General features: G+C 35.5%; 1 protein-coding gene and 1 long non-coding RNA gene across 3 annotated transcripts; one reads left to right on the top strand and one right to left on the bottom strand.

The window, feature by feature from the left end:
• Positions 1-17,164: 17,164 nt before the first annotated feature.
• LOC145070542 (uncharacterized) lies at positions 17,165-19,593 on the bottom strand. Of its 2 annotated transcripts, XR_013690267.1 has the most exons (6): positions 19,067-19,593; positions 18,839-18,978; positions 18,670-18,753; positions 17,735-17,794; positions 17,535-17,647; positions 17,165-17,454 (listed from the first exon to the last, which is right to left on the bottom strand). It is a non-coding gene; the product is annotated as an uncharacterized LOC145070542 (long non-coding RNA). The 2 variants fall into 2 exon arrangements; XR_013690105.1 differs by having other exon boundaries at positions 17,165-17,647; positions 19,067-19,591.
• An 829-nt stretch (positions 19,594-20,422) lies between these two features.
• LOC145050805 (inorganic pyrophosphatase TTM1-like) lies at positions 20,423-21,186 on the top strand. Its single transcript, XM_078999001.1, has 4 exons — positions 20,423-20,527; positions 20,605-20,771; positions 20,881-21,058; positions 21,148-21,186. The coding sequence occupies exons 1-4, from the start codon at positions 20,423-20,425 to the stop codon at positions 21,184-21,186; spliced, it is 489 nt and encodes a 162-aa protein (XP_078855127.1).
• The last annotated feature ends 264 nt before the right edge of the window (positions 21,187-21,450 follow it).

Here is a 21,450-nt window from a genome sequence, read left to right as displayed (position 1 = left end):
AAAACTTGCCCTCATGTTTTGGAACAAGTAAAGTAATGATTAAAACTTTAGTTCCAACCCTTAGAATTTTAAAAAGGTTAAAATTCAGCTTTATAATATTATAAGTTAATAATATATATATATATATATATATATATATATATGTGTGTGTGTGTGTGTGTGTGTGTGTGTATGTATGTATGTATATGTATAAGATCAAGTCGTCTTACCGCTAGTACGCCTCATTCACGAAGTCGGTCTATAAGGGGGGTATAAGGTTGTTGCCTATAAAATGGCAACTTAATGGGTGTCCACTCTCACCCACCGCTTCCTTGATCGGTGGATGGTCGTTAGTCGAACGGGTAGTACAAGGACTTATAAACTTTCATTAAAAGTATAATGAATATTATAAAGTAACTAAATGTTTTAATTAAATTCTCAATCTTAGTTACTTTAGGAAAATGTGAATAAGGTGCTAATCCATGAAATTACACTTTACACTTTGTTTAAGTCGTTAGTGGATCGTGTGTGGTTAACCGGCACACTAACTTGGACTTAACAAGGTAGGTAAAGGGTGAATTAAGGTTTATCATAGTATCGATGGAGCGTCTGTGGTTACCCGACACATCGATTGAGTGATAAACATTAAGGGTACCAAGTGATTTGTATGGTTACTTCACACCTCGTTTTGTGATCCTCGGTATCCCAGTCACAAAACTTGGAGGGCATACTCGAGATTGAAACATGCCTTTGAAAAGTTCATTGAATCTCAAAAGAATTTAGGAATTTCTAAGAACCAAATTAAAAAACTTAATATTTTAATATTTCGTTTTTTGTGGAAAGTGGTGAATCGTCATTCACCTACCTTTCAAATATGTTATTACTTAGATTACGGCATACCTCTTCTAAGTATAATATATTGTGATTGGGTCCTAGCCTTAATATTACATTTGGGTGTTTTATTAAGGACTATATCTATATCTAAACTAATCTATTCTTTCTTCTGACTCAGATGTCTTCAAAAAATGCTGCTTCTGGCTCTAATCCTAATGGCTCCTTTACCCTTATAAACTTGTGTGGGAAAGTCACTTTTGATGGATCCAACTTCAATGAATGGATCAGAAACATTAGGATGATTACCCGCTACGAGGACAAAGAATATGTACTCGATAAGGAGCTTAAGGAGATTGATGAGACCACTGCAACTCCCCAGGAGATCGCTGACTTCCGGGCACATGAAAGGGATGCTACCAAAGTGGCATGCATCATGTTAGCCACCATGACAGCAGAACTCCAAAAGTCCTATGAGGACTTCTACCCTTTTGAAATGCACCAAGATTTGATGTAAATATACCATCAAAGTGCACGACAAGAGAGGTATGAAATCATATCCTCCATGATAACAACCCGAATGAAGGATGGTGAACCCATCACGGGCCACATGCAGAAAATGCAAAGATTTGTGGACTATTTGTTGAAGCTTAATGTGAACTTCCCCGGGGAGCTTGCAATAGATATCATTTTGCACTCTTTACCCTCGTGTTATGACCAATTTCCTCATGACATATCACATGAATAAGGAAGAGGTCACACTCAGCAAACTTCAAGGACTCCTAAAGACCGCGGAAGGTGGTCTTAAGGGTATGTCGGGTGTTACTCCTACTCCTACCAACTCTACCCCTGTCTTGGCAATCGGGAAAGGGAAGGGTAAGAAGATGAAGACCCCCTCGAAGGGTACCAACAGTAATACCCTTGAAGGCTCCTCTTCAAATGGAACCAAAAAAGGTTTCGTTACTCCTTCTGGCGACCCAAAAGAGGCTGAATGCTTCTATTTCCATGAAAAGGCACATTGGAAGCGGAACTGCCCAAAGTACCAGCAAGATGTGAAGGATGGGAAAGTTAAACCCAGCCATGCAGGCATTTACACTATCTTATCTAATAACTCACCCTATTCAAACTCTTGGGTCCTTGATACCGGTTGCGGTATTCATATTTGTTCTGATTGGCAAGGACTAAGAAGAAGTGAGAATGTGGAGCAAGGAAGAATAAACTTGATCATGGGAATAGGAAAGTTTCACCTGTCACCAAGATTGGAGTTTATACTTTATCGCTAAGTAGTGGGTTTAGTTTAGATTTGAATAAATGTTGTTATTTGCTAGAAATGGCAAGAAATGTTATTTCCTTTCATGCATTGTACAAACAAGGTTTTACCTTTTCATTTGATAATGAAGTTGGTTTGATTAATGCTTTCTTTAATAATATTCTTTATTTTAAAGCATTACCTTGTGATGGTGTATATGAAACTATACCTGTTGTAGATAACTTAGGAAATAATGTATTGTGTATTGATTCTGTTAATGATAATAACTTGGATAAGGCATCATTATGGCATTGTCTTCTTGGACATATAAGCAAGAAACACATAGGCCAACTCCAAAGGGATGGAGTCTTGGAGTCATTTGACCTAAAGTCAAATGATAGTTGCGAATCATGCTTACTTGGAAAAATGACAAAGTCACCCTTCACATGTTCTTGTGAAAGGGGTGAAGGTTTGTTGGATCTTGTACACACGGATGTGTGTGGACCCTTCAAACATGCCACAAGGGATGCTAATCGTTATTATTTGACTTTTGTTGATGATTACAGTAGATATTGATATGTCTACTTAATCAAGCATAAGTCAGAGACTTTTGAAAGGTTTAAAGAGTTTAAACAGGAAGTCGAGAATCAATTGGGCAGGAACATTAAGATGCTTCGATCCGATCGAGGTGATGAGTATCTTAGTTCAGAGTTCCTCGACTATCTTAGGGAATGTGGGATTGTCTCACAATTGACACCTCCCAGGACACTGCAGTTGAATGGTGTAGCTGAGAGGCGTAATCGAACCTTGTTGGATATGGTTCGTTCCATGATGAGTCGAGCTTCGCTACCAATCTCATTTTGGGAGTATTCCTTAGAGATTGCCGCCTATATCCTTAATCTGGTCCCTACAAAGAAAGTTGACAAAACTCCGCATGAGATGTGGACTGGTAAAGTACCCAAACTAGACCATATCAAGATTTGGGGTTGCGAGGCTTTCTTGAGACGCGAGACTTATGATAAGCTCGAACCTCGAAGTGAGAGGTGTATTTTCATCGGCTACCCATAGAAATCCTTTGGTTACCTCTCCTACAGACCTAGTGAAAATGTGGTCTTTGTGGCTAGGAGGGCCTTCTTTCGAGAAAGAGAGTTCATTAGCCAAGGAAACAGTGGGAGGCAAGTTTACCTTGAAGAAATTCAAGAGTCAAGTGGTGAAGGAACTTCAAACCCTAGAACTCAACTTGAGGAGGAAACTCATGTTGAGCAAATTGACAAGTCTGTACCTTTGAGGCGTTCCACGAGAGTTAGGAATGCACATGAGCATTACTATGGATTCCATATTACTGCGGAAGGTGATACACTTATCAGTGATGAGATACTGATAGGTCTAGATGAACCTAACAGTTACACGGAAGCCATGGCAGGCCCTGAGTCAGCCAAATGGAAAAAGGCAATGGACAGCGAGATACAGTCCATGTATGACAATCAAGTTTGGAACTTGGTTGAGAATGTACCAGGTCGTAAGACTGTAGGGTGCAAATGGATCTTCAAGAAGAAGACCGACATGGATGGTAAAGTACACACTTATAAGGCACGATTGCAAAGGGTTTTTCTCAAACTCCAGGAGTTGATTATGATGAGACCTTTTCTCCAGTGGCCAAGATTAAGTCTATTAGGGTTCTGTTAGCCATAGTTGCATTTCATGACTATGAAATATGGAAAATGGATGCCAAAACCGCTTTCCTTAATGAAAAGTTGGCTGAGGATGTTTACATGAGTCAGCCAGAGGGTTTTGTCAATACAAAGTACCCTAATAGGGTGTGTAAGATTGAGAAATCCATTTATGGATTAAAGCAAGCACCTCGCAGATGGAATCTTTGCTTTGATGAGAAAGTCAAAGAGCTTGGGTTTTCTAGGAGTGAAGATGAATCTTGTGTATATGTCAAGGCTAGTGGGAGTATAGTTAGCTTTTTGGTACTGCATGTGGATGGCATACTACTCATAGGAAATGACATCCCAACTCTGCAGGAAGTTAAGTCTTGTCTTGGGAAGTGTTTCTCTATAAAGGACCTAGGAGAAGTTGCCTATATTCTAGGGATAAGGATCTTGAGAAACCGGAGTAAAAGACTAATTGGACTTAGTCAAAGTACCTACTTGGATAAGGTGCAGAAGAGATTCAGCATGCATGACTCCGAGAAAGGAGAGTTACTTATTCAGTGTAACGCCATATTGAGTAAGACTCAAAGCCTAAGTACTGAGGCTGAGATAGCAGAAATGAGTCGAATACCTTATGCTTCGGTTGTAGGAACGATCATGTATGCTATGACTTGTACTAGAACTGATGTAGCCTTTGCTTTGAGCATGGTTAGCAGGTATCAGGGGAACACTGGCAAGGCACACTGGACTGTGGTAAGGAATATCCTCAAGTACCTACGGAGGACTAAGGATTGGGTCCTTACCCTCGGTGGGAGTGACGACTTGAGAGTTGTAGGGTATAGTGATGCTGGCTTCTAGACTGATAGGGATAATTTCCACTCTTAGTCAGGCTGGATCTTTACCCTAAACGGAGGAGCTATCACTTGGAAGAGTTCCAAGCAATGTTTTAAAACCACCCGGGTTTTTAGTTGACCTGGTGTGATGACCGGTTCACGGGTCAACCCGGTTTATGGTTTTTTTCAAACCTGTCATCATGTTCTTAGTTTATCTGATTAGTGTATGCCCAATTTTTTTGAACTTCATAATTATACCAATTGGTTTCCAGAATTAGGCTATAAATGCAATTGATGTAATTGATGAAATCTTTTCAGAATTATTTCCTGTTTCAATTGATGTAATTGATGAAATCTTTCCAGATAGGAGCTTAATAAGATGTAATTGATGGTTTTAGTTCTACTGTGCATCATTCTTTTAGTTCTATTGTGCTTCATTCTTTCCAAAATTATTTCCTGTTTCAAGAATTAATGTAGCTACTTTTCCAAAATCTTTTCTTCATTTGTTGATTGACATTGGAATAGAAGGCCACACCACAATTCCTAAATGGTTTTGGTAGGATCTATTGCTCTAGTCAATTGGAGAAGAAAGGAAAATAGATTTCAAACGATGAAATCGGCAGGAGAAAGATGAAACAGGAAACTCACCTTCGATAGAACCGAAGAACCGAAGTCGTTGGAGTGGAAAAGAACCGATGTGGCTACTCGGCTGCTGATGTCGTTGTTTTGCAGTCTCTTCTTCACCTCGTTGCTTTCTTTTGATGGAGAAGAAGCGAACTTGTTTTTCCTGGACTCCTGGAGCGACATTACTCACTTAACTATCAAGCCCTAATAAACAGGCCAATCCGGGTTTTACCGGTTCGAAATATACGGTTCAACCACGGTTTAGGGTAAACCCGGCCGGTTCGATCCGGTCCGTATATTTACAAAAACCCGTTCTCAATTGACCCGTCGTCTATCCCGGGTCACGATCCAACCGGTTGAATCGGCCGGGTCAACCCGGGTTTTAAAACATTGGTTCCAAGCAGGAGACTGTAGCTGATTCTACTTGTGAATCAGAGTATATAGCAGCGAGCGAGGCAGCAAATGAGGCTATATGGCTAAAGAACTTCATTGGAGACCTTGGAGTTGTACCATCTATAAAAGAGCCTATGGAAATTTTCTGTAATAGTGAAAGTGTTGTTGCCTTAGCCAAGGAACCAAGGGATCACGGGAGATCCAGACACATCGACAGAAAATATCACTTTCTCAGACATCGCATAGAAGAAGGAATCCTCGTGGCAAAGAGGGTATCATCAGATGAGAACCCAGCAGATCCCCTCACGAAGGGACTGAGTCGGGTTAAGCATCTTTAGCATGCTCGGAGCATAGGGCTAAAGGATGATATTAGTTTTAGTAGTTAGATAATTTGGAAATTTGTAAAGTGTAATTGACATTTGATGATAAATAAAAGTTGTGTTTATTTATGAGTAAAGTGTTGCTATCTTTTGTCAATCATTTACTATAATTTCTTTTGCATGTTTTGACTTCCAGAATATTATGTTGTGTTTTACATATTATTCAAATTTTCCACAGTCGGTCATATGTTTGAAGTAGATATGAATTAAGACAGTCATGAAGTTGGTTGTAGGTGACAAGTTTTGGGACAACACTTCATGAGTACTCATAAGTTCTGAGTATTGGAATCAACCCACGCTCACTGGTATCACTTCATGGAATTTATCTCGAGTGATCATGAGATGGTAATATCATATAAATCTTCAAACCTAGAGATATGATTTGTTGCCTATGAGTTGGTTATGCATTGATTGTACGAAAACGCATTGGTAACTCGATGTTATAAAACGTGCTTTTGTGTATAATTCAACAAGTAGTAGAGCAAACATATGAGTCGAAGTTTATCTGTTCCTTCTTGGATTAGAAGCTGATATTTGGGCCCCTCGATGATTTTGTTTTGACCTATGTATCGGGCCCGGTCAGAACTAAGTTGATCTGTTCAATTAAGTTCTTTGTCAAACAAATCAGAAATCGGGAAACAAACTGCTGTACAATAAGAAAGACATTGTTCCATGTATTTGTCCGGCTGATATCTAGAACAGAGGATTACATGATCACTTATCTTAAATGGCGTATCATCATCTTCTCAGTTCCGAGAGACCTTGAAAGAGCTACGATTGTCGATCGATTCCTGAAGTCATACTTGCAGTTATAGTTATTAGACTTATCCAAGTGGGAGATTGTTGGATAAGGTGTCTAAGTCCATAACTATTTATGGTATGTACTTGACCCGACCCGGCATGGTCCATTTGGGTTGCATGACACCATGCATTTGGATAAACTAAATGAGAGAAATAACACTTATGGTTATTAATATATTATAAGTTCTAATATATTAGTAATATTATTTAATTAGTTTGATCAAGAATTAATTTAGAATTAATTAAGTGATCAAAAGATAACTTATTAAATAAATTGGTTGATTATGTAAATCATCCAGAACTTATAGAGTGGGCTAAGAGGCTCCATGGAATATCAAGTTGGGTTTCACCCATAGGATGCTCCATGGAGTTAACCCAGGGATCATGGAAATGAAGAGTTGTGACAACCCGAAATTTCCATTCTGTACAAACCATATCAATTCAGTAGAAGATTAGATCAGTTACAGAGAATTTCTAGACTTTTGGGTATAAGTTTGAGTATTTCAGGATTTACACTTAAGGAGATATCAGGAGAGTGGATGCACTAGGGTTTTGTGCAACACTGTTATTCCAAAACTCTATGATATTAGAGTTCATTGGATGAATAAAAATATTTTCTGCCAAAAATCCTAGGACTATATATAGGATTCTGAACCATATTTATTCATTAGTTACATTTCCAACTAGAGAAAAGCCAAATTCTCTCTCAAGGATCTTCGGACTTTCGTTCCGGAAAGTGAGTACTTCTATCTAGTGTTGTTTTAAAGCTTCTTATATGCTTAATACACTAGAAATCATAGGAAAACACTAAGATCTGTGAGTTTACCGCCCAAGAACACCTTGGGGAGTAAACTCCTTTATAAGGGCCAAAGTGTGCCCAATGTCCCTCCAAGCCTTGGAAATCAACCTAGAAGCTACCATTACATGTTTAGACCACAAAATCATTAGGAATCAAAGGCTAGAAGTGAGTTCACGGCCAAGGATGTTCTTGGGTCGTGAACTCCATTTTTAGGTGCCAAAACACCCTAACTCCTTCCTTAAGCCTAGAACCCAGCTTAGATCATATCCTTGAAGTGTTAAGGACCTTAAGCATTCAAGAAACCATGTTCCCATAGAGTTTACGGCCGTAAGCTCATAAGGATTGGTCCTTAGGCCGTAAACTCTATAAAGGGGTGATATTGTGCCCTTAATGCTTCCACATGGCTAGAACTTATCATAGAACCAATCACCAATGAGCTAGGAACCTCAAAACATCAAATGGTACTCCTTACCATGAGTTTACGGCTGTAAACTCATGGGGGAGTGGTCCCAGGGCTGTGAACATTAAGCAAGGCCATTTTAAGGCCTTAAACCCACCCAAACACTTGTTTAAGACTAGAAGCACTTCACCACTTAAGTTGTAATATCTTTGAGCTTCATTTAGTGCCCCAATAGAGAGTTTACGGCCAGGAGTTTACTCCCCTGGGCTGTAAACTCCAACACACATGGTCTTTAGACCATAAACTCCCGTATGAGGTCTTGCACTCTCATGTTGCAACCCGATAGCCTCCTAGCACTTGACCAAAGTGTTTTCCGCGCATTAGGATATTTATACATGGTTAATTAGTGTTTTAAATTACTAATTATTTATATACATATGTCTTCATATGTAATTAGGATCATTGTGTGTGTCTAAAGATTTCACTTGACACCTAGCCGTCCTACCTCTTCAGTTCATCCGTACCACTCACAGCAGGTGAGTTCATACCCCTTTAACTAACCTTTGAAATACTTTTAAATGTTTTAAACGCTTTAATGGGGGAATACAGGTTTAATACTTATAGTTATTACATCAATCACATGTGCTTAATAACTACAAAACCAACGATCTTATTACTGTTCAAACTGTTTATCAAACTGTTTTACTTCAAACTGCTTTACAAACTCTTTTACTTATCAATTACTTTTACTTAAACTCTTTTATACTTATTATAAATTTCATGTCTGTATATGTATAGTTATATAAGCAATGTTTAAAAGGCTTAGGAAGGCCGCACGCCCTATTTCCTTTTCACGCTTGAGATGTGGTCTGGTGGGATATCGGGAAGCCGTCCGAAGGTCGTTTCAATATTAATTATATATCATGTGTACATATATAGGCATAAAAGTCCTTCTATATTCATGCGTACTAGTTACATCATTAGTAAGTTACCATCGTGGTAGCACAGGTTAATACTTATACTATTGCTAGATCAATGAGTCAGTTCATTCATGAGTCAGTACTTATTACTACAAGAACATATACATTATATTACTATGAGAACATATACAACTATACTAGAAGAAGAACATATACAATTATACTAGGAAGAGAACATATACAAACAATACTAGAACGAGTAACAATACATTACATATACATGAATACGTTAACAATTGTGATCCACTATATCGGAGCATGCCTTCAATGTCATGGCCCGAGTTGTAGCCAGAGTCTCTTGGAGGGAGAGCTTGAGTTTGCTTATAGATCTATACTGGATTGACTATCCTACACCTTGTTGCTAGCTACAGCCGAACCTGCAGGTCTGCGGGTGCCAAACGTCATACCTTTTTACGACCTACATTTGTCGTTGTTTACCTAGTCGATAGTATGGTAAAATTAATCATATGATGCCTTAATATAAATCCGGTTTTAGGTAATTAGTACGGCAGTAGTTCCTATAATACAACACTACAGTACTACATTAATTTCCCCTTTACATATATTTAGTGATCATTTCACTTAAACATTAAATGTACAAACTATGTTTTGTTAATGATAGTTACACTTGGGAAAATTACACACTTTTACATGAAATGAACATTTAGAACAGTTAAGTCTTGGTAGAAGACTACATTCAGAACAGTCGGGTCTTGGTAGAAGACTACATTCAGAATAGTCGGGTCTTAGTAGAAGGATACATTCAGAGCAGTTAGGTCTTGGTAGAAGGCTACATTTAGAACAGTTAAGTCTTGGTAGAAGACTACATTTAGAACAGTTAGGTCTTGGTAGAATACACCCTTACATAATAGTAGGAATCATAGGGATTTCTAGGGTTTTTCAAACGTTTACGGTTGTTTTACAAAACATTTTTATACATACAGTTCATATACATTTCCAATACTTACAATTCATATACATACAAATACTTACATACAAATTAAGACACTAAAATACTTATGACCTCACCAGCTTTAAAGCTGATACTCGCTTTCAAAATACTTGTATCCTCAGGTCAACGATAGACAGGTACCGATGCAAGGTTTAGAGAAGATGGAGCTCGTTCAAGACTTATCTTTCATTTTGTTTATACTTTAGTGTCTATTATAATTTGACAGAACACTTGTATTAAAATTATATTATTAATGCAATGGATGATGTTGTTGCTTGTTTACTACTTTTCATTGTTGTGATACTGTACATGACGTCCTCCGCCCCAGAACGTTTCCGCCGTTCTTGGTTTTGGGGTGTGACAAGAGTCATGTTACATTAGGGTTTACATGGTGTAACCTAATTCAACACACTATATAAAGCTCATGTTCTCCCAAAAATCGACACACATGCATACTTGAGGGCTAGAGCCGATTTTTGAGTGTTAAGATTCTCTCTAAGTTTACTCCGTAGCATTTGGTGTTCTGTGAAGCATTTGAGGCATCACACTTGAGGTGCTAGGCTCACAAGGTTTCAAGGAATCAAAAGCAACAACAAGGTATGTTATTCTATCTTACATTTAAGTTATAAATGTTCCCCACGTATGCTAGATAGGATCAAGAACCTTGGAAATCAACTTTACATGAATTTTAGACAAACATAGATCCAAGGTTATTAGGGTTTCATGTACACTTAGGAAGTGTTAGAATGCTCAAAACCCATCTGGTATCTCTCCTAGATTATTCCTCTACTCAAAGCTCTCTCTAAAAGGTTCCTGCTAGGCACTCATACTCATCACATACATAGAGCAAATAGCAGATAATACCAATCAATAGCATCCCCTAGGCTAAGGCATCATGAATCAGGCAACTCTAGCTCTAAATTCCAGAAATACTTAGCCTATCTTCTAGCCTGCAACTCTAATACCTAATAAGTATCTCATAATATAAACAAATAATGGTATTTTGGGAAATCACCGTTCGAGCTCTGGCTGATTGTACACACTGCTCCGTCCTGTTTTCTCTTTAAACTGTTACTCGTTTTAGAAAAATCATCTCTTTTTAGAAAATTTTCTAAATTCTCAGTTTGAGTCTAGACATACCTAAGAGTACATCTGAATCCCTCAAACAACAGCTCTGATACCAACTTGTAACACTGTAAATTTTCAAATAAAATTTTCATTTTTAAAATCTTATTAACTCAATATCAATTTCTCAAGAATCACAAAATATATAAGTTGTCAAAACACACATCAACAATGTTTGATAAAATCCCAGAATCGTCAAAATCATGATCTCTAACTGTCGTGTACAATCAAGCTGGCGCCTTCCCGCGATCCAAAAAAGTACCTGAAACACATATCACACAACACGGTAAGCACGAAGCTTAGTGAGTTCCCCAAAATACCACACACAAATAATTAGCCTATTATGGCTATATCTCGATAAGGACCTTCTGATCATGTGTCTTAGTGAAGACCCTCCGGTCTCACAGCTCGGGTCGGACCCTCCAGTTCGGTATCTCAGTGAAGACCCTCCGGTCTCACAAGAACAGAATAACTGAATAAGGCACAGGAGTAATATACAACATAAATCACAAAGACAAAATGCATGATATCACATAACTCAGTGTAAGCACATAAGACCCTTCGGTCACACAATGATTACCACTCAGGTAAGTATAGTGAGAAGACTCACCTCGGATGATGAACAACTCCTATAAATGTTGTTGCTACACACCGACCTCTAACACTAAGCCTAACCCACAATTAACCCAATTAGGATCTAAGACCAAACACTCACTCATAAGGTCTAAAGACAGTCTACTAACCAGCCCATAAATAACCCAAGCCCATTGAGCCCTCCAAGGCCTAATACTAAATTAGCCCTCCCAAGGCCAAACCCTTAAACCTAAGTCCAAATGGAAAGCCCAACACAAGGTCCCAAGACACACACACACACACACACACACACACACATATATATATATATATATATATATATATATATATATATATTCTTCTAATCCAAAATCTCCAATACAACAAACCCAAAATCCACGCCCAACACTTAAGGCCCAATATGCGATTTAGCCCAAAAAGTCCACATCGAGATTACATGAGGCGTACCTCCCTTGGTATGCTCAACGTACACACAAATCCTGATCGAGGAAACTAGACCAGTACGAGGGGCGTACTAGGACTACGCGGGGCGTAATGCTTATGTCCAGAAATTCCATTTTCGACTTAACCACTTCATACCAAAGCATCCAAACCTCAGGGAAGCTTTGTTACAAGCTCCTAACTGATAAAGTTGGCGACTTTATCAGTTTGCATGTCTTAATGGGACCCAACTTCGAAAATAACCATTAAGACTCTCTTAAATCCTCTTAACACATCCATGAAGAAGTCTAGACGACCAAGTTATCATTTTTATGAATCTAGGCAACCCAATACACTTAAAAGAACAAGATATTTGCTCTAGAGTTCACCAAACTCACAAAGTTCCAATCTTGGGACATAAAACCCTAAAAATGGACCCAAAACAAGAACTAGCACAACAATGAACAAGTTTCGAACTTTATACCTCTGGAAGATGCACCAACAAGGGTAGAACTCAGATCCACAAGCTAGAAGCGCACACTATCCTCTTTCAAGACTCCTTCTTCCCCAAGAGGTTCACCAAAAACACTCAAATGAGCCACCACACTCACACAATCCATGGAAACGAGATTAGGGTTTTGAGAAGAGTTGGAGGTTGGAAATGGTGTCTGGAAATGAGGCCATCATGTTCCTTAAATAGGGTTACCTCAAAATATTAGGGTTTACATTCTCTGTCTAGTACGCTCAGTGTACCCTCTGGTACGCCCAGTGTACTAGGTGGTCTTCGCATCCATGCTACATACATGAGTACACTAAGCGTACACATACTTACGCCATGCGTACTTATTTGCCACCCATTTCTCAATAAGGACTAAAATTGCCAAAACTTCAAACTATCATAGATTCCTTCATTATAAGTTCGTTTCCAACGACCCTCATATCCACGGAAAGGTGGCGAGAAGCCCTACACTTCTAGTAACCCGTCGCAGCCTTAAGGCTTCCTCATGCCCGGGTTGCAACCAACGAACCCTAAATCACAAACGATCCAAAATAAGATGTTACAAGCACGTTGCCAAAAATATGGAAATCGATTTTGTATATCATCAACCATGCGTAAAAATAATACCTTACTCATCCGGAACCGACGCCTGAATTTTTCCGCGTACACTGCATCATCCAATATGTAGTCATTCACAAGTTGGTTTGTGCTCGACCTCACGATTTCTCTGTAAAGGAGGATTTCTTGTTTTTGGACGCAAACTTTTGCCTTCATTTTCTTGCAATTAAGCAAGTGTTGTGCACATAACGTCCCTGATAAACCACGCTTCTGGCAACACCAACGTATCGGACGAATGGACGAAGATGAAGACATTTTGAAATAAAATTTTAGTAAAGTATAGAGAGCGTTTTGTGTTTGTTGTGTGACTTTAAAATGAGAAATGAGTTTTAATTTATACATATATTTTCAAAAAATAATCGTTGCAGCCAATGGTACAACTACAACGGTGATAAAGAGAAAAATATGTTGCGGTGAAACTATCTTGTGTGGCATGCTTATCGTAGTGGAGCAAGGGGTCGGTAGACTGTTTACCGCACACCGTGGTGCCACATCATATACTGCGGAGAGAGAATACGTATATAAGTGTTTTCTTTTTCTTTTATTAATTTTTTTGCTAAGTTGATCCCATCTTGAAAATGACATGTCATTTATGTTGTATGATAAAATTGAGATGACAAAGAGTTTATCACTTTTTAAAAATGACATGCCATTTATGTTTTGTGATAAAATTAACATGACAAAGAGTTTATCACTTTAAAGATAGGTGGCAGTATGGGTCTATGGGATGCCATCCTTCGCTCCTTTTTTTTGAAACGGCAAATATATTAAAAGAAGACACATTACATCAAGACGATGCAAGGAGGAAGTACAAAACAAAAACAGAAAATGAGAAAAGAACAAAAGAAAAAGTTACAAATAGAGAAACGGACCGAGATTCCAAACTCTTCAATCCATGTTTTTAAATGAACCCTTATGTTTACACCATACAAAAGTTATTGATTTGATCTTCTCCAATGTCTTCTCCGGTACAATAGGGATGTTTCTGAAAATCTTGTGGTTCTTGTCATTCCATATACACCATAATCTTCCATATAAGATCGTATTCAACATGTTTCTTTTCTTTTTGCTTTTAGACCACCGAAATATGAAGAGTAACATGTCTATAACCGAATAAAATCCATCCTCCACTCCTTATGCCTAATATTTACATATTAAGCATGAGCGGATAACAATTAAGCATCAAAAGGATTAACTAATTAGTCATCATTAAGTAATTAATTAAGCATGAAAGGAATGTGCACGGACATTTAGTATTAATTTATTGGACAATTAATTAAACATCTAACAATTGTTTTTTATATATTGATATATAGATTTTCGTCAGATGCATTAATTACCAACAGCTGCATTAGCCATGCATGCTTCTGGCTTATTTTTCTGCACAATAACTCTTTATTTGATTACTAAATATTTTATAATTTATGGTCATATATATATATATATATATATATATATATATATATATATATATATATATATATATATATACAGGTTCAGGTTCATTTGAGACAATGCTAATTTTATGAGACCGTGAAACTAAATCTAAAAATAACTATAAAATTCAAAATAAAAGGAAAAATCCAAAAATTCTTTTTTAATTATTATTTTCGGAACTTTAATTACCTAAAAAAATAATAAAAAAATAAAATAAATAAAATAAAAAATAATTACCGTTTTTTTTAAATACGTGAAATATTCTAATAGAATATTATATTATAAATATTCTAATGTGATTTTTAGAATGTTATAATATTTTACTAGATTTGTCAGATATGTACAATATTCTAATATTCTACTAGAATATGTAAGAATATGTAAAAAAATGTATTTATTTATTTATTTATTATTTGGAAAATATAAATTCCGAAAATAATGTTTGTAACTTTTTTTTCCGAAAATTTTCAATTATTTTGCATTTTAAAAATACTTTTTTTATCTACCAAATGAGTGGCTACGATTGCGTCTCACGGTCTCACAAAATTAGGCCGTCTCACATGAACCTAATATATATATATATATATATATATATATATATATATATATATATATATATATATATATGAGGGTTCAATTGAAAAAAAAAAAGGTTGAGAATGAGGGAATCATTCTCACCCACACATTTATTTTGCTACAAAACACTTAGGCGTCCCGACAGAATTTGTAATGCATACACATGTGTTTTTCCAACCAATCATGTTTCCTTAATATATATACACAACAACATATATATATATATATATATATATATATATATATATATATATATATATATATATATATATATATATATATATATATATATATATATACACACACACACTGGCTGTATACCCGCGCAAAGCGGCGGTGACAAATAGTTTTCGATAAATTCGGTGAATAATTTATTTACGGCTATCAAATTAAACCATAAAAACCATTATGTATCAACCAAGTTATAAAATATTGATAACTCTTTAGTTCTTACAATCTCAAACGTTGATAAACTCATTTCTGTATCAATTCTTTGCAAATTGCAATTAATCAATCAGAATGTTAGCTTCAAATAAATATAACATCTTAACTTGTTTCGAAACTTTGAGCGGTTTGATGGGTTGTGGGTTTGTACATCGACTAGGCCTCCCGCTGACTGAGGGAAGTGATCTGTCTTAAACAAGAAGATTTTTCGGGTGAACATAATATTCAACATAATTTTTTTAGGTCTATGTTGAGTTGTTTTTCTACCCTAAACCAAACTCTGACCGGTTTGATGGGTCGTGGGTTTGTAACATCTTTCGACTATTATTTTCTTTTCAACATGTTATGTGCCAAAATATTGGAAAATATCATTTACCATCAGTTTGTTAATTCTTTCCAAAAATTAATCCTCCAACAATGTTAAAACAATATATATATATATATATATATATATATATATATATATATATATATATATATATATATATATATATATATATATCAAACCTCAGAATTATCAGACTTTGAATAATTTTGTTTTGGTGAATCGTTTCTTTTTGGCGGTTAGTTATGTATATCCCAATGGTAAATTCGTGCGATACAACGATCGCGAGTAGTTAATTTCCAACAAATAGTTTCGGTTATTTTGACTTTTTTTTCGTTTTGGTAATCAAGCATGTATAACATATGGTTTTTTGGTTTCTGGTTTGGTCACTATTCATGTTGTCTAATATTAATGGTTTGGTCATTATTCATGTTGTCTAATATTAATGGTTAACCGAATAACGAATATCTATATTTCTTTTTATTTTTTTAAGTGATACTGATATTTACACTTTAGACACAATATCATATTTATTAACCTTAAGATCTCTAAATTTCAATTAGCATTGTCATGTATGTTATTGTTAAGAACTCTAAATTTCAATTAACATTGTCATGTATACTAACGGTTAGCAATTTAAAACGACAATTATAATTTATATTTCATTTGAATTTCTCATAAACATTTAATAATTGCACACTTAAACACATCTAATATTTCAATACAATATAAATTGCAAAAAGAAAAGCTATCTAGGGTGTGTTTTATGCTGTAACAAAGGAATTTACATGTTAATATGTAAACTAATGAATTTGGAAGGAACATATTTTTGTGGTAACATGGATCACCAACTCCTCTCGCCAATTTATGGTTTTGTATTAAAACCAGAAGAAACGATTGATCAGATTTGTATAGTTCTTTCTGATTGTGGAAGAGCATTTTATCCTAGTTCACACCAAACGTTTGATGTTTATATCCACAAACTGTTGCAATCTAAACATGAAACTCCATTAATAATTTATTGAAAAAATGAAATTTATAAAGATACTTTCCTTGATCAAAGTGGATTCATGTCGGTGATGTGATCAAACAATCACTGACATTGTGAGAAAGAAATATAAAAAAAAAAAAAAAAAAAACTCATCATAATTCTATTACTTAAACACATGAATACTATTAAACCCCAAAACACATGTAAAGCTAAACCCTTAAATTTTGACATTTCTCGCAAATTTAGAAGAAAATAATACTTGAAAAAATAAACTGCAAATTCACCCGATTCAGCTACAAGTTAAGATGAAATTCATGTTGAAAAGGATCCATAAAACAAAAATAAGGATCCATAAAACAAAAATTATTCAATCTACATGAAAAATGGAAAATGTTAATTTAATCGGTAAAGAACAAGCAACGAAACGAAACATTTTAATCATGATGGGTACAACACGGCTGCAAAGTTGATCATCAGGTAAGAAGTATTAGAGAAACTTTTAAAAACTAAACCAAATGAAAAGTAATAAACAAACAGTTAGACTCAGACCTGCACCAAGAACCAACAGAGCAATTAAATATTGGAATAAGACATAGAGAATGCTAAAACATTAATATCATAAGTGATACCACATCTTCCATTGACAGGGGTATTTTGGTCCAAATTTTTCACCAGCTACATGACCATTGCTTCGACACCTCATATTGTTTATACAACAAACATTCTATCCAGAGCATGATAACTGATAAGAACATCAAGTAAACATATTTGATTACTTAGAATTTCGTTTGGAAATCAACATATAAAGCATGTGGTGTAGAATTCTCACCAACCATGTTGCAAAGGGCATCCTCAACAGCCGGTTCCTTTGCTTTCTTTCTAGATGTGCCTGGAATAAGATATGCATCCTCTTTAAATAAGATCCCACCAATAACTAATATTATATAATAGCTTAAGAAACCATGACATATTCAATAATATATTCTCCAAAGAAGTGTAAGAATAGTGAAACAATCTTCCAGTTGAGTACGCTCTAAACATTTTGAAGAGGTCTTTTACTAAAATGTAAAAGATACTGCAGGTTGCCCGACACAAAAGCAAAAATAAAAGAGTAAGGAGAGGAGGGATTCAAAGATGCAAAAAAAAAATTACATTCACAAATTGAGAAACATTCAACTAAAGCTACTATATTAAATGTGAGGGGTGGTCAAACACAAAACTGCTTATACCCTAAGTAATCAGATAAGAAAGGGAAACAATAAATTATATAATGACCCATTCAAAAGAGCCACAAATTTACCCTGATTTCAAGTCACATAACAGATTGAAGATAAAGCTTATGCTGTTTTGCTTTACTTCTTTCGAAAATCAAACATATTTTATAAAATTAAGAAAAGACACATAGAGCACCATTAAAACTTTACATAAAAAATTTAGAGAAACTCAAAAAGAGACTTACCAGCAGTTGGTTCAGTTTAAGTAAAAACGGAAATTCCTCATCCCAGGCTCAATAATACAAACAGACTCACAGGAGAAGAAAAAAAACTTGTGAGAAAAAAAATCTAACCTATTAGATTTTATATCAAAAGAGTAAAAAAAAACAAAATTGAGCAAAATATTCGAACCAGTTAGAGCTCAAAGCCTCAAAGTCACCCAAAAAAACCTACCCCAATTAAATAATCAAAATAAAGATGCAGGACATGAAGCATAAATCTTTACTGAAAGTAAAATAAATTAACAAATAAAGATAACTCTTCACATTACCCTCCGTTGTTCCATTAAAATGCTCTAATGAAGCTTTCCTCTTGTCATTTGTAAGGAGTTCCTGACAAATCTTTTCCTATGTCCCTGTTGTTACAGTAGATGATAGTAAATTATTTACCATATCGTGATGGCAAATGAATAAATTTCAACAATATTAACTACCCCAAACCTTTAATGAAATCACAATTTTTCTTGAGTTCTTCTGCTTCTCAGAAGAGATAAGCAATATGCAATTAGGCTTGTACGATTTCACCAACAAACAAATAACCCACGTATGTCTTCTATTGCGTTGTATGGTCCAGTAAAAACCTATAAATGAATAAAAATAAGGAATTAGGCTTCTACAAAGTGGTTAAGTATCTAACTAATAGGCAATTAAGATTTTTACTAAAAATACCTAATTGGTTGGGTGGTGAAGGAAGAAACATGCAATGGTAGCATCAGACAATAGTGGTGGTAAGTGGTACGCTATGGTGGTGTGTTTTCCAGGATGAAGGGTGGGTGACGACAACAGTTACTGGTGGTCGCGGTAGCAGGAACATTAGTGGTGTTGTTGGCGGCGGCTGGTGGTTAGGGTTCGTAGACAGAAACGTAAAAACGAACAAAAACCAAAACAAAAAAGTCTAAAATGGGTTAGCAACAAACCCCCTCAAGTTTATTCTTAGAAGCGAAAACTATGTGGAGCAATGGTGAAAGCCACCGACGGGAGGAAAGAATAAGGAGAGTGGTGGTGTTGGTGATGACAGCTAGGGTTTAACCGGAAGCAAATAGACGTGTTTCTATGACTTACTGTAATTTGTTGATTCAATTGATCATAGAAAGGGGATGGGGGCAATGATATGAGGGAAGACGACCACAGATATTTGCCGATATCTCGGCATCAACGAAAGACTCGATCAACATAGTAGTTGCGTATAGTAGTTGGGTCAAACGTAGATAAGATTTTAAAGTCAGTGTGTTTAATATTTTAATATTATTTTATTAATGTTTGGTTGTACTTTGAGCTCAAATATTTAAACGTCTTAAAAAAAATAATATTATTATAATCAATCTATTTTTAGAAATAGTGAGATTTGTTTTATAAGACAGTAAAGATATAAGAGTAGGATCAAATGAGAACAGATCTAAGCTCTTCAAATATTACGATCTAAGGCTAATATAATTTATAAAAGTCATGAGATGAAAATGTAAATTTTTAAAAGTCATAGGATGAAATTGTAAATTTTTAATAGACTAAAGGGTAATATGGTCATTAAACGTTAGCCTATTTTTGTCAATTTATTGGAATCTCTCTTTCTCTCTCCCCTGTCTCTCACTCACGTATGTCTCTCACTCACGTATCCTTCTTCCTCTCACTCTCTAAATACAAGTTTCAAACCTTTAACCCTAATCGAGCTGTCACCACCATACATCCCTTCCGCAACCCTTCCGTTTACCTGCTTTGATCGTCGTTACTTAAAGTCGAAGTTCCTTCTTCTCGGATAGTTATTATAGAAGGAATTTATGAACTGAGTGAAAAGCTACGACCATTGCTAGATCTTCGTGTCTCTGTAACTGGTGGAGTACACTTTGATCTTGTCAAGAGGGTTTTAAGGGACATTCAACGTGTTGGTCAAGAACCTGAAGAAATCATTCATCAAATCTCTAAAACCGTATATTTCAGTTTGATTATCTTTATAATCGACTAATCATATATCTTTTCGAGTTTTGTTCTCTATATGATTCAAGCTATCCTTGCACTCAGGTATATCCTATGTGCAAAGCTTTCATCGAGCCTGATCTACAAACTACACATATAAAAATTATAAACAAGTTCAATCCTTTCTTCGGATTTCAGAATCCAAGTTATATTTTGAAGGTTAGCTCCTCATTTACTGTTCAAAAGGGAATTTACAAGGCTCATTTTAGTGTACTGGTTTTTGTTTAATTTTGTAGTCTAAAAAGTCAGTGACACCAGAGCAAATGAAAGCAGTTCTTTCTCCAAATCATCAAGAAAGAAAAGAAGAAGCGTATGACATTTATCTTCTTCCACCTGGTGAAGACCCTGAAGTTTGTCAATCATATCTCAGGATGAGAAACACGGATGGAAAGTACAATCTTATGTTTGAGGTATGTATCTTTTCCAAATCTTGATTTTTTATATTAAAAGATCAGTTGTAAGGATAAAGTAAATTGTTATTTGTAATTTTTTTTGGAATGGGTGTCTGATAGTCCATTCATTATATCACCTAGAATCACCTTTGAAGTGAGTGTGCGTCTTCTTGGTGGATTAATGGCATTAGGATACACCATTGCTGCCATTCTCAAAAGAAGTAGCCATGTTTTCTTTGAGGAAAAGGTCTGCGTGAAAACCGATTGGTTAGAGCAACTTAATCTTACCTATGTTCAGGTCTTATTGGAACACCATCTTGTTAATTTGGCAAAAAGTTTTTATTTTTATTTTTATTTTTTCATGTTCCTTTATTTTGATTGGCTTAGGTGCAAGGAAGAGATCATTTGTATGTCAAATATAAATGATGCTAATAAAAATATATAAAGCAAGTTATATGAATAAGACTTTAATCATATATAAATAAGACTAATCATATATGAATTGAATAATATGATTTTTTTCATTTATGATTATTATGTATTTTCGTCTTTGTCTTGTATTTTATTCCTTTATGATTAAAATTGTAATAGATTTATTTTTCTACATTAAATCCAAGATCTTTTGGAATGTAATGTTTGAATGTTCGTGCTCAAGAAAACACTATAAAGTGGAAATGTTGAAGACTTATT

The sequence above is a fragment of the Lactuca serriola genome, chromosome 1, assembly GCF_051521515.1.
Source record: "Lactuca serriola cultivar US96UC23 chromosome 1, Lser_US96UC23_V15, whole genome shotgun sequence".
NCBI lineage: Eukaryota > Viridiplantae > Streptophyta > Magnoliopsida > Asterales > Asteraceae > Lactuca > Lactuca serriola.
The sequence above is the reverse complement of the archived record's forward strand: the minus strand, read 5'-3'. Positions and strand labels throughout refer to the sequence as shown.

Bases quoted from the DNA above. Each gene is read 5' to 3' on its own strand.
- LOC145050805 (XM_078999001.1), top strand. From the start codon at position 20,423: ATGTGCAAAGCTTTCATCGAGCCTGATCTACAAACTACACATATAAAA. The intron at 20,528-20,604 runs GTTAGCTCCTCA...TTAATTTTGTAG, and splicing joins ATCCAAGTTATATTTTGAAG to TCTAAAAAGTCAGTGACACC. The intron at 21,059-21,147 runs GTCTTATTGGAA...TGATTGGCTTAG, and splicing joins TTAATCTTACCTATGTTCAG to GTGCAAGGAAGAGATCATTT.